At 31.5% G+C, this 12,900-nt stretch overlaps 3 protein-coding genes and 1 long non-coding RNA gene across 7 annotated transcripts; 2 read left to right on the top strand and 2 right to left on the bottom strand.

The window, feature by feature from the left end:
- Positions 1–962: 962 nt before the first annotated feature.
- LOC108562269 lies at positions 963–2,540 on the bottom strand. Its single transcript, XR_001891049.1, has 3 exons — positions 2,205–2,540; positions 1,998–2,141; positions 963–1,638 (listed from the first exon to the last, which is right to left on the bottom strand). It is a non-coding gene; the product is annotated as an uncharacterized LOC108562269 (long non-coding RNA).
- A 2,222-nt stretch (positions 2,541–4,762) lies between these two features.
- LOC108561464 (prion-like-(Q/N-rich) domain-bearing protein 25) lies at positions 4,763–9,915 on the top strand. 4 transcript variants are annotated; one of them, XM_017919527.1, is made up of 4 exons: positions 4,763–4,866; positions 8,845–8,910; positions 8,969–9,112; positions 9,162–9,915. In XM_017919527.1, exons 2-4 carry the CDS (start codon positions 8,850–8,852, stop codon positions 9,851–9,853), a joined length of 897 nt encoding a protein of 298 aa, XP_017775016.1. In that variant the 5' UTR covers positions 4,763–4,866; positions 8,845–8,849; the 3' UTR covers positions 9,854–9,915. The 4 variants fall into 4 exon arrangements, with proteins under 4 accessions (XP_017775016.1, XP_017775095.1, XP_017774939.1 ...); XM_017919606.1 differs by lacking the exon at positions 4,763–4,866 and adding an exon at positions 4,873–5,015; XM_017919450.1 differs by lacking the exon at positions 4,763–4,866 and adding an exon at positions 8,427–8,757.
- LOC108561699 lies at positions 6,898–7,913 on the bottom strand. Its single transcript, XM_017919806.1, has 3 exons — positions 7,651–7,913; positions 7,439–7,582; positions 6,898–7,315 (listed from the first exon to the last, which is right to left on the bottom strand). The coding sequence occupies exons 1-3, from the start codon at positions 7,811–7,813 to the stop codon at positions 6,996–6,998; spliced, it is 627 nt and encodes a 208-aa protein (XP_017775295.1). The 5' UTR covers positions 7,814–7,913; the 3' UTR covers positions 6,898–6,995.
- An 899-nt stretch (positions 9,916–10,814) lies between the features above and the next one.
- On the top strand, positions 10,815–12,385 carry LOC108561302. Its single transcript, XM_017919210.1, has 3 exons — positions 10,815–11,246; positions 11,317–11,526; positions 11,589–12,385. The coding sequence occupies exons 1-3, from the start codon at positions 11,141–11,143 to the stop codon at positions 12,383–12,385; spliced, it is 1,113 nt and encodes a 370-aa protein (XP_017774699.1). The 5' UTR covers positions 10,815–11,140.
- Positions 12,386–12,900: the final 515 nt, after the last annotated feature.

Raw genomic sequence — 12,900 nt, 5'->3', positions numbered from 1 at the left:
AAATAGGTCAAATATTAATAACACTATGGATTAGATTATTGTTTCATTTATTTCATGTAAATCAATAAAAAAAAATAATATTGCAAAAACGGAAAATTTAGACGATATAGCAGTTGTGTCTGTAAATGAAAAAGCTAGAAATGGTACTTTATAAAATATTTGATATTCGTATATTTTTTTTTCTTATGTTTATGAATTTTTTCATGTCGTAATTTTATTAACAATATTTTTTAATGTGAACAGTAAGTAAATTTAAACACGAGTCACATTATTTAGATAAACTCGATGGATGTTATTATGGTTTTGAAAATTAATAATAATTTACTTAAATTGATATACTAAATCTAGTGGTCTATAACGCTTGAGTCAATTAGGTTAATAGCTAGAATGTTAGTATTTGCTATTAAACATTGGTATAATATTGTATTCTCAACCAGATTTTTTTTATCTATTCTTCAGATATACTATTATTATTTTATAATAATTCTATAACAATTTCTTTGTAGACTATACTTTTTTGAATGCTTACTATATGTCTAAAAAGGCAGCCGAACAGTATCTCTTTTATTCTTGGTCTAATTGTATATGAATAAAAAAAAATCTAATTTAGTTGATTGTTTATTTATACATATAGATAATTGGATTTACAAGTAATACTGCATTCATTTAAATAAAGCATTTTAATTGAGTGAGGTTTTTGGATAAATTATATTTCTAAATAATAAATAATATGATAGTTACACATTATATTTATATATAATTATCAATTTTAACTTATACTATCTCTACATAATCTAAAAAATATAACAAATCTCAAATACATTGACAATGGAAACAGTAGAGAAATCTATTGCGAAAAATAGGGGCCCATGCTAATATAAACTAGATAAACTTTTCTTGACTGAAGCGGTATAAGTTAAAGAAATATTGCCAACAGGTGATTACAATAAAATGTTGTCAACGTTTTAAATTGAAGGCTTTTTTATTATAAAGTGGATTATAAATAAATTGGTCGCTAAATAATAAATAAATGAACTTAAATGTATACTTGCACGCATTCCACATGATAAGTTTATTTTAAGACTTAAAGGTCAATGCAGAGTATCTCAACTCCGGTTTTGATTATTAACAGAATAATTTATATTGTGGCTATCCGTTAAATGAATAAACCCATTGTGTTTGTTGTTCTGTCGATTATTAATTTTAAAAAGGATACGGAAATTCCATATAGGAAGTAAACATTTTTTGCGATACACTATCGTTCAGAGTTAATGGCTATGATTAATATTTAAATAATGATATATGTAAATGGAAGTATAATACATTTAGATTTAATAGAAAACACTCTAAGTATTAAGAATATTACATGTCAATATCATATCGCAATTTGAAAACTTTAGTTGAGTATCTAATTCGTTTACTTATTATTGTATACAATGAGAAATAGCGCAATTGCGCTTAGGATTTGAAAAGGATACCAATGAAGTTGAGATCCATTATTTCCCACACAGTTATTCCCAGATTTCCGGGAACCTTTGACACAAATACATTTCCCATTGCTGCATTGAGTATTACTTGAAATTGATGCACACTGAAGTGAATCCTCGCATGAATTTTGGACATCCAACGCGCTTGCAGCTGCAAAATACGGATGATTTTTATAACATTCCAATTGATCATCTCAAAATATTAGGGTAATGTTACTCAAGTCGTACCAATCCCATGACAAAAGCACTTCAAACGGTCTTAAAATGTATACTTTATACTAGCTTATAAATTATTGATAAAATCAGGTTCCTTGTTAAATACACATTCTTTAAAATTTATAGAGTTGTTTATAAAAAGCGAAATCGTATTATCTTTGCATGTGCATTTGCCATGACTTAAGTCGTACTTCTTTTGTAATTTATTTTTATCTGCACTGTTTTGATTATAACGACTTTAGCAATCTTACCCTAACTATCTTTATTACGAAAATCGAACAACAAAACACTCACGTTTTACACATTTATAGTCCCTGGGATTTATTAAAACGTATTCCTCTATGCATTTGCATACTCCAGATGTCCCCCTGTCTCGGCCAAAACAAAAGCCGTTGGCTCTGCAATCTTTGTCTAACCAGCATACCTTATTTGCTTCCACTGAGAAAAAAAAACGAATAATTATTTTTGTCAAATTTCAATATTATAAATTCAAAAAAATACCTTCTGTTTCCACCAGGAACAACGCAATAAAACAGATGCAGTACCAAACTAATTTCATTTTATTTAATTTGACTAGTAACACAAATACAGCACAAAACAGTTATATTTTTATTTGATAAAATTTGCTTAAAAAAAATCTATATTGAACGGCGTATAAACCCTGCTTACTTCTCACTATACAACTGAATGAGCAAATGACGCGATACTCGTCTGGCGCTTTTTTAATTTATAATGTTTTCTTTTTATCAGAACCGGGCTCAGATATACGGAACCAATTAACAGTATAGGACCGTATTTCGCACCGTTTTTATATAAGATATCAGTACAAGACAAGACTGGACAAATCTTATCGGAAGCAGCGACCAGACTTAAATAAGATCAACAATCCTACTACTACTACTACTATTATTATTGTTAATATAGTGTATTAACGAATTAGAGACATTCACGGCGTCTCTTAGTCGCCTTATAAACATATATATAAGCATAATGGAACCTACACCGTGAGACCGATTGTAACATTCCTTCCTATTTTCAACTGAGAAACCAGACGCAGAATAGGCAGTTTCATCGGGACCAACTACTGATAAGAACATCGCTCATATTTTCAACTGGGAACCAGATGCAGAATTGGCGTCCGCTTAGGAGCAGTGACCTGAAGCGGAGCGTCTTATCAAAACCGTGTTTTACTCCTCAAACTCCCACCCCCTTGCTTAGTTAATTTTATATGTAGAATAAGTATTTGTAATTAGTCTTAAGAAGAACGTTAAAGAATCAAGTCGTATCGAATATTTTAATAATAAACAACAAGTAAAACTTGTTCAATTTATTATTTATCCAACCTAAGGCTCCACAACAGACAACATAAGAAGATACTCCACAGTGTCCAAAAATCCATCCCTGGGACACGACGTTATATACCACTTATGTGGTTTTGGCGCTTGTGTTGCACAAGGTGGTGAAGTTTCTCAAAGTGCTTGACTTCTCGGCCAATTTCTACCATAAAATACATTTAGTACACATTTTTTTGATTACCCACTGCATGCAGGTATTGAAAGAAGTCCTGGTCGATAACCTCTTAAGCAATGGGCTAATATAGATCAGTAAAAATATATAATAACATGTTTATTAATGTATTATAAGCATGACCCACTACATAAAGAACATAATTACTGTGACATCAATATGTTATAAAATTTCATTGAAAAATTCATAAAATATGATGCTTGTTATATTAGTCTACATATCGAGTATCCGATGTATCTCATGCCGGCCCTGGCATCAATGATTATATTTTGTTTATATATTTTTTTTTTAGCTTTTATTGTTCATTCACAACCTGCTAACAATTTATATATAACATAACATAATTTCAAAGTAAAAGTCCATGTCACTGTTTATAAACCTTTCTCCAAGTGAACACTACACTTTTTAATGTTACATGTAAGTATGAAATATGAAAAACAATGTCTTTTGAATTATGATAGCAGATTCGATTGCAGACCCTTCCATTGAAAGATCGGCGATTATAATCTGCTAAGAACTTTTCTGGCATAGCAAATAATTGGAACGAGTCAATTTCCCACTTCAAAAACATCTCCCATGACGCCGCATTTTTCTTTAAATTAAACCTGTTTAATTTAAATTAAACCTGTTCTCCAAGAAACAAAGAGTTTAAAATAAAAACCCCCTGGTTCCAACTTTACATGAAAGATAATAAAATGAAGATCAAGTGTATTCGATGAATTTATAAAAAATAATTTCTTCAACTAAATTCACCTTTACATTGATGGATCCTTGTTAAACTATCCAAGATCAGTTTCATACGGGATAGTCTCTCCTCAAGTTGATATTATGGCTTTCTTTATAACAGTTAATAGGTAATATTACAGGTAAATTTTATTAAAAAATATCAGTAATTTCGTTTCTTTTTACGGAAATTCATATGAAGATTTTGGATTTTATAACTAAAACCAGACGAGTGGACATTTATTTCGTCGATTTTCAAAAAACGACACGATACACAACGACCTCCACATGAACATGTTAAAGTGAAATCCCCAAGTTCAGTGCCCGTTACCAGAACAGACTTGAAAACCACCCCAACAGTCTCGCGTTATCCCTGCTAGATAATAGTGACACCACCTAAAGAGATACAACACCCTCGATCTCCCCTTTAGAAAGTAAAAGTTCGTTTCATTGTCCATTAGAATAAATATTTTTATTTAATTTTCATAGTGTCGCCAAATCAATTTTTTGTTGGGTTAATATTGTCATTGGATTAATTTTTATAGTTAAATTTATATTTGTTTGTAGGAAGATTTCCGATGGGAAATAGTTCCGCTCCATGCTTTTTATTTTGTTTTTTCTGTTTTTATTTTCTTTTTTTTTCTGTCTTGGAAAAAAAAAACATTCGACTTATTGCCAGAGATGTTGGCAGATTGTGAATAAATAATAAAAGTTAAAAAAAATAATTGTAATACAATAATATAATAATTTCTGAATCAGAATTGTCGTCATTGCCCACTCTATATAAGCGCGAGTAGAGGTATCAACATCGTCTGCTATTACACCAACACTGCAGAGCAAGTACGAATATGCACATAAACAACGTTTTTGTGCCACGGTCAACACAATATTGCACTGGCATTTAGTAAACACGGTATGGGTTACGTTAAGTGTCTTTGATAGGGAAAAGAAAATATAGATGTGAATGTGAATAGATGTGAATATTCGAAAATTGGTGTACTTTTTACACCGGCCCGTAGTTAAAGGTTAGAGTCGGGTAGTACCTGTCTGATAGATGTGATGGTAAGAAGTCTAAATCTCATCATCTTTGCATGTCAAATGTAACACTATAGAGGCTAGTAAAATGGTGTCAAGAGATGTTGGCTGAATCTATGCAGATAAAAGAAGGTTTTTTTTTTTAAGTTAATTAAATTTAAAGGTGTTGAATTAATATACAACGAAATTACAAATTGTAAGAGTAACATAAGAAAATAAATATAAAAAAAAATTACACAAGTAACAGTTACAAGGAAGATATATACTAAAAATATATAACAAGATGAGTGTATGAATTTAAGATGAGGATTTGGAATTATTTTTCAACTATATATACATTATTTAATTTTTATTATATATGATATGATACCACTTTTCGAATGACCTCGACGAAAGGCAATCAACTCTCCAAGAACAGTCGTTGGAATGAAATACATGTAAAACACAAAAAGTCAGACGAACGAATACTCCGAAAAACAAAGATGACTTCCAATCCAAAACACGAGAAAGCAATTCGCATATTATTGAACATTATTATGGCAATAATACTAGGCAATTAAAAAGCTGGACTTCCAAAAATAATGACCATCCCAAATGAGACATGAAATGCAAATGGACTTAGTCCAGTGACGGAACTTCAAATTAGTGTGTCCCCTGCAAAATATAATTTGGGCCTATAAGAAAAAATAACATTATTTTGATTTAAATATAACAATATATAATAATAATAATTTGCTGAGTCATAGATGACGCTAGACTATGATTTAATAAGGGGAAAACTGTTGAAAGAACTTCCAATGAAATAAATTAAACTGCTGCAAAGGGCTATTGACCATAGGTCTTTCTGTCCGAAATATATTAATTACCCAATTTTCCATACTGTAATACGTACAGCCTACTTTCCAGCGCAGTGGAATCAAATCATGCAGATTAAAAAGCTCCTTAGCAATATTATCAAAAGTATTAGGGAAAAGGTAGGATTTATTAACGGAGAATAAATTACTAATATAGAAGGTAATAATTAAACCACTATGTACAATTGGTATAAAACTGTGGGATGCAGTCAGCAAACCTAACATAAAAATTATCCAAAATATCTAAGAAATATTATCTTGGTGGATACAATAACTATGTTTTGCAGCAGTTATGAGGATAGACTGGAATCACATTCTAATGTTCTGACAATTAATCTCCTTGATAAAAGCAAACAACAAATATGCGTTTTAAACCACTAGTATATAGATTTATATAAATTATTATTAATTGTTCATAATCATAATAATAATGGTAAACAGAATAGTTTATCCATTGAAATAAAATAAATTTTATTATCAAGTTTAATTTAAACCAGTTTCAGGAGACTGTCTATCATGATGAATAAATGAAAATGTTCAAATATAATAATAATACAATAATACCTTATATTATTAAATGTTTTATAATAATATAAGGTTTCCTTCTGACAATAATGTGTCAGAAGGACTTAAGTCGATAGGCCTTTAGTCCTAGTCAGGACCAATAAAAATATTTAAATAAATAAACAATATAATGTTATGTGATTCTTGTATTATATGTATTTTTCTTCTCTGTGTAGGTTCAATTTTGTAAATTATTTTTAGTTTATTTATCACTGTGGTTTAATACACTGATATGTATTTTGTGGTTTTGCATTCTCATATACTTTATATATGGCGAAGATATTACAATGGATGCAAAAAATATCAGAGTATTATTCATTCAAACAGAATTTTAAAGAAATGCGCGACCAACGATTTCATTTTTGGGTATTATAAATTTCGATATTCAAGTAAATAATAAATTAAAGAAATGGTAAAAATAAATATTTTCGACAGTTCGTCAACTTACAAATAGAATATATTTTTGGAAGCAAAATATTATATAAACATAGCATACATTTATTGATTTCATTGGTCATTATTCATTGCAGCATTTCTGGACGTCGATTAACTGAATGCATTTAAAAAAACGGATATTATAATATTGCATTCAAATTTTAAATGTTTTACGTAGTAACTCAATATCTGTAGAGCTTATTAATAACAGAAAAATATTGATATTACGTTGGTCATCTATTTTGTTTGCATCTTTTTTCCCGCATTTTCCGTTTGTGCAAATTGTAGCATCCACGCATTCATCATCACTGATACAATCATCACCAAGATGCTTGCTCTGGATACAGCGGTTCCCGGAATCGTGGAAATCGGTGAGGCAAACGCACTGTTTGTTCTTGCATTCACTATTTACAAACCTTTTTGTACACTGTTCTGACTGTTCACAAGTACCCGGAATTCTTAACGTACTGGCAGCTGCAAAATTTTACAAATTTACCTTACGAGTATTAAAATACGTAACAAAGTATTTTATGCTTTAGTTTACATGTTTTATATGTTTACATGACTCAAAATAAAAATAGTACTGGATACGTTTACCTTGGACACATTTATAATTTCGCGGATTGATAAGAAAGAAATCTCGATTGCATTTGCACTTCCCCTTTTTGTTAATGTTTCTGTCAAAACAAAAACTGTTTTCTTTGCAGTCTTTATCCAGCAAGCAATCAACGTTGGACGTCACTGAAAGATCAAAATATAATTATTGTGAAGATCGGCATTCTTTTAGCAAGTGCTATATCTGTACATACCTTCAACGTCCATTTTGACGCTGGCTACAAAACATATCAAGAATAGAAGTAATACCTTCATTATTTCTATGTATATGAACAAATATGGAATTATGTGCGTGTGTATCTTCGAATTAAATGTAATTAAATTGGTATGCCGACAACCTTTATATGTGTTCAGCATTGAGCATGCCAAAAAAAAATGCAACCACACAATTTTATCGCACTTCCTTTGGTATCACTACTATACAAATTAGTAAATAAGTCCAAAGAGCCCCAAAATAGAGTCATCAACGAGACTTACATAGAGATCCACAAAATCGTTTGTGGTTGATAGGTCTTATTAAGGGATAACAAAGTTTTTTTTTATATATTCGTGTCTTTTACAAAGAAAATTATATTCATTTTTATTATTTTTTTTTGTAGAATGTCTTTGTCTATTGTTAATTGTAACAGAAAGACCTCGGTCGATAACCCTTTCGTCATAAGTGTGGCCAATAAATATGTTAAATAATTTCAAACTGATATAACTTCAAATTTAATATAACACAAAAAGTACGTGCAAGTATAGATTACAAAAAAATTATCTGGGCCCTCGAATCTTATAATATATACCCTGCCTAGGGCCCACGGCACTCTTAATTTAGCCTATTAAAGACCAATATTCCATCCCCTCGTCATCATTTTTTAATTCTCTCTTTCAAATCAAGAATTTCCTCAAATTTGCCGCGCAATTTCGGAAAATCTCGATCAGTAATTATCGCGAATTGAAAATCCAGTAGGAAGATTTAGAAATATATTTTATTTTTATGATTTAAATTTTAAAAATTAGAGATCCGAACATGGGACAAGAATTTGAAATTCCACTACTGGCAGAGTATATTGAAATACGTGTCTAATTGTTTCGTAATTTAAAGAGTGAATATTGTCTCCAAATTAACAAAGTAACAGTGATATGATCAATTACGAAAAATTTAGAGTCACTTCAGCTCGACAATAATCGGCCAGCTTTACATTGGTCTTTGCGTTTATACGATAAAAATGTGATAAAAATGTTTTTGCCATTTATGTGGATAATAATTATCTATGACCGCAGTCTTGGTGTAACTGCAAGTTCCCTTAGTCACGGTTATTCCATTTAAAATACATTGTATTTGCATGCACTAGCAATATTGTTCCTTTAATTAATCTGTGTAATTAATTTATTTAATTTAGGAAAAATGAAATCACTAATTTTCCTCTGGTTCTTTCTCATTGCGACCTCAAAATTGCAAACTCTTTGTAAGTACACGCACTAACTTAATGACGCAATAATTTTCATGGTTAACCGTATTTTCAGATGTGTCAAATGAGAGTTGCCAGTACGACAAGCATTGCAAAGACGGTAGTTTTTGTTTCGGTAAAGACTTGAATAAATCTGGTTTGTGCAAATGCATTTTGAACTTCTTTATAATCAATCCCAGCAATTACAAATGCGTTCAAGGTAAGTTTTCGATTCGGGCGTTGCCAATATTGAGAATAATTTATTTTAGCTGCAACAAAACTGGGAGTTCCGGATTCTTGCGAAGACCAGTCGCAATGCACTCAGAAGTTCCGGAACAGCGAATGCAACGGTCGGATGTGTCTTTGCGTGACAGATTTTCATGAATCCAGGAATCGTTGCATCAAGACCAAACGTTTCGGGGATCCTTGCACTGATAATGAAGAATGCGACGCAAATACCGCGTGCACCAGCGGGACGTGTCAGTGCGTAGATGGTTACCACGATGCCAATAATCGATGTATCATTAACAAATATCTTGGAGAATTTTGTGGGGATCTCGAGGAATGCGTGGAAAACACAATGTGTGATGGCGTCAAGTGTGTCTGCAAGATAGGCTTCAGTGAATCCAATAATAAATGTTACGAAAGCAAATATCTTGGAGAATCCTGCGACAGTTTGAGCATGTGTCTCGATAACACTGTCTGCAATAATAATATCTGTATCTGCAACAACGGCTTTCATGAACTTGAAAAGAAATGTATCGTGAGTAAATATGTTGGGCAATCTTGCGTTCAGCAAGGCGAATGCGTAGAAACCGAAGTAGATTGTCAAAATAACATCTGCACTAAACGCAAGAAAAGCAATGCTCAGACCAATAAAATCCATTTTGTCATAATTGCAGTCACCATTTTTATATTTTTAATTTCTATTAGGAACAACCTATACCAAATGATTAGGTAATTTGATTTACTTATGTTTGTAATGATTTATATTTACATAACAATAATTTCGTTTTTACTCGCAAGTGCTTAAAATATTATTATTTAAAAAATTGCTTAGTTCGTTCGTGCTTAATAGGTTTGAAAAAAATCTTATAAAATAAATGTTAATAATAAGGTACAATTTTTTGGTTGACCGCAAACTTTTATCCTATAAATATTTGTTACCAAAAACTTCACAAATCATGAAAACCATAAACATTACAGCTGAATATGTAAATACTGTTAATATGCAATGCTAAGATTTCGAATTTTGAAGCCCTGCAAAAGGGGTGTAATTTGGTATATATTTTTTTATAAAATAAATCGAAATATAAGACAAATGTTGTTCATAAATTATTATATTATTGTTATTATAATATCTAATATATCGCAAATTTATTAAAATTTGTATGCAAATAATTAAATTTTAATCATTTAAAATTTTAAAGTTATCATTTAAAATGTTTTGTTATATTGTGAAGATTATTTTATCAAATTTAGAGATTAACTAATGAATGACTTGATTTTTGACAATCATATTGTTCAATATAAATAAACAATATTATTAATAATGTATATTAAATTTACGGTTTAGAAATTTGTTAATTTCCTTCTTTCTTCAACCTTTTCTTCCATTTGTTTCCACGTATTTCCTTTATTCACTAATTGAGGAAGTAATTCAAAGGTTGTATTATTATATTTATGATGTAAAATTACATAAGTAAATTTGAATAGACTAAGAGTACTAATTATTATCCATTCTTTCTGGATTTCTTTTTGCTTCTTGGTATATACAGAAAAAAAGTAAAAGTTTTCCGCCTGAGCAAAATCTTGCATAATCCGTTTTTTTTTTTTGGTGAATCCGGAATTGCTTAAAAAAATAATTATCAGTTGGTTAATCAATATTTTCGCTAATATAAAATAAATTATAGGGAGTAATTAGTATTTTCAATTTGAATCCAATTAAAATCAAACACACTTGAACAATGATACTTTGGACAGCACGCTCCAGAAGTTTACCATCTTCGGCAAGAGTCCATTCTTGAATAGAGGGCACTTGCATAACGCGCGCACAATTAGTATTCCCGTGGCGTAATGATATTAAAACAAAAATTGTAATAAATGCGATGCGGTGAAAGTGTTTTCTAAAGCGACGAAGAAGTCGCGCGATGCATGGACATTTGCGGATTAGCCGCCACTCGAGTCGGTTCTTCGACCGCGCATCATAGATCCAGGTCACTGGGGTGTTCTCCATCTGAGGAAGGTCATGATATGTCTCCAAGACTACAAGAACTACCGTTGCCTTGTTTTCTCCATCGTTGCTGCCTTCGTGACTCTGCAAGACGTACAAGCCCAAGCGGAAACGGAGAGAAGTGAGTCAATCTAATAATTACATTTTATACAAATTTAAACATTCTTTTTGTCGCTAAAAATAACATCCAGTCGATGAACTTGTGCGAAGATGGGCTCCAAAAATATACTTGGCACCGAACGAGATTTTTTTTCCGTTGAGCATCGAAGAATTTTTGGAACATGTTTATCCGGGTGATGACTATGCTAGACCGGTAACCGATGATTGGTCAACAGAGAACAATCATCTGCCGCAAGGAAAGAGTTCCAAATCCCTTTTTCTGCATACTAGAAAAGATATAGGTACAAAGATTTCTACAAAAGTAAAAATATTATAAAACAAGTAAACTAATTAAAATTTTCAGAGACTCTAAGAAATCAATCGTCATTCTTGAATGGAAGGGACCCAAGCAAACATCCCGTTCCATTGTACGTAATCGTAACAAATTGCGATTTATCTTCACGCACTTTCTTCGGCTATTCCAATGATATTTCAACGGACACAAATATCACCGAACCGGATCTCCATTTTCACGTAACGTACTGGCTTTTCTATCCGTACAATGAAGGCAAGGAGGTGTGCTATATGGGAAAAATCCCGGCCCCCATAATATTCAATACCTGCTTTGGAAGGCGGAAGCTGTACGGTGACCACGTCGGGGATTTCGAACATTTGAGTTTATATTTTCGAGGAAAACCATATCCAGACGAGATTTTTCTCTCTGTCCACGACAGCGGCGTTTACTACAAATACAATCCGGTCAAGAAGAAGTTCAAGTACAAACATCAAGTTACGAGGAAAGGCATAGTACAAAGACCCAAATTTCCACCCACGGTTCGTACCTCCAGAGGCCATCCCATACTCTTCTCTGCCAAAGGTTCGCACGGCCTGTGGTCATCTCCAGGTGATCATTATTTCGTTAGAGTTCCAAGGCTCACAGATCAAAACGGGTACGGAGTTGTTTGGAAAACCTGGAAGTATATGAAAATTTTCCATTTGGGTTTCACTCAACCTCCAACGTGGATGAAATATCAAGGCAGATGGGGAAATCCTAAATCCAATTGTCTTCTGGCGAAGAGATTAGGTATATGTCAATTATCCGATGGGCCGATGGGCATCATCAGAGATGTGCAAGATTTCTACTGCGACAAAGAAAAATGATTTATCTAAAAATCTCGAATAAGTATCTAATTGTGATAATATGTGATTATAATTTAAACAAATAAATAACGTTTTTTTTTCGTTACCTTTTATATTTATAATACTTTCCGAAGCGTTAGCCTAGATACAACTTCCTTATTAAAACTGCTTCACCTCCGGCAATTCTATTTCTAATCCTATAACATTTTGTGCTCATTTTGAAGATCGTCGCAATTTTAATTATTTTTAATACATAATTTTCCCCATATAAACTAATGTAATATACGATAATGCGTTCCATTTTGGAGTCATTTATCTTACAATTTATGTTGCTCGTTAAAATAAATTCTCGTTATGTGAGATGCTCGTTAAACAAGTTACCACTATAATAATATTATGTTTAAATTGTTACAGACACAGACTAATATTGAAGACAATCAATTTTACAACATAACATAGATACACACTTTATATAAAATTATTTAGGATCAACCGTAATGAAATGTATCTATATGTTTTTTATATAAAAAGATCTT

Source organism: Nicrophorus vespilloides, unplaced genomic scaffold (assembly GCF_001412225.1).
Source record: "Nicrophorus vespilloides isolate i.1.1-1 unplaced genomic scaffold, Nicve_v1.0, whole genome shotgun sequence".
Lineage (NCBI taxonomy): Eukaryota > Metazoa > Arthropoda > Insecta > Coleoptera > Silphidae > Nicrophorus > Nicrophorus vespilloides.
Note: the sequence above shows the minus strand (reverse complement) of the source record. Positions and strands in the feature narration are given on the sequence as shown.

Coding starts and splice junctions, on each gene's coding strand:
- LOC108561302 (XM_017919210.1), top strand. CDS start 11,141: ATGATATGTCTCCAAGACTACAAGAACTACCGTTGCCTTGTTTTCTCC. Junction 11,247..11,316: donor CCAAGCGGAAACGGAGAGAA/GTGAGTCAATCT, acceptor AATAACATCCAG/TCGATGAACTTGTGCGAAGA. Junction 11,527..11,588: donor GCATACTAGAAAAGATATAG/GTACAAAGATTT, acceptor TAAAATTTTCAG/AGACTCTAAGAAATCAATCG.
- LOC108561699 (XM_017919806.1), bottom strand. CDS start 7,813: ATGCTGAACACATATAAAGGTTGTCGGCATACCAATTTAATTACATTT. Junction 7,583..7,650: donor CGTCAAAATGGACGTTGAAG/GTATGTACAGAT, acceptor TTGATCTTTCAG/TGACGTCCAACGTTGATTGC. Junction 7,316..7,438: donor AAATTATAAATGTGTCCAAG/GTAAACGTATCC, acceptor AAAATTTTGCAG/CTGCCAGTACGTTAAGAATT.
- LOC108561464 (XM_017919450.1), top strand. CDS start 8,682: ATGTTTTTGCCATTTATGTGGATAATAATTATCTATGACCGCAGTCTT. Junction 8,911..8,968: donor CTCAAAATTGCAAACTCTTT/GTAAGTACACGC, acceptor CCGTATTTTCAG/ATGTGTCAAATGAGAGTTGC. Junction 9,113..9,161: donor CAATTACAAATGCGTTCAAG/GTAAGTTTTCGA, acceptor AATTTATTTTAG/CTGCAACAAAACTGGGAGTT.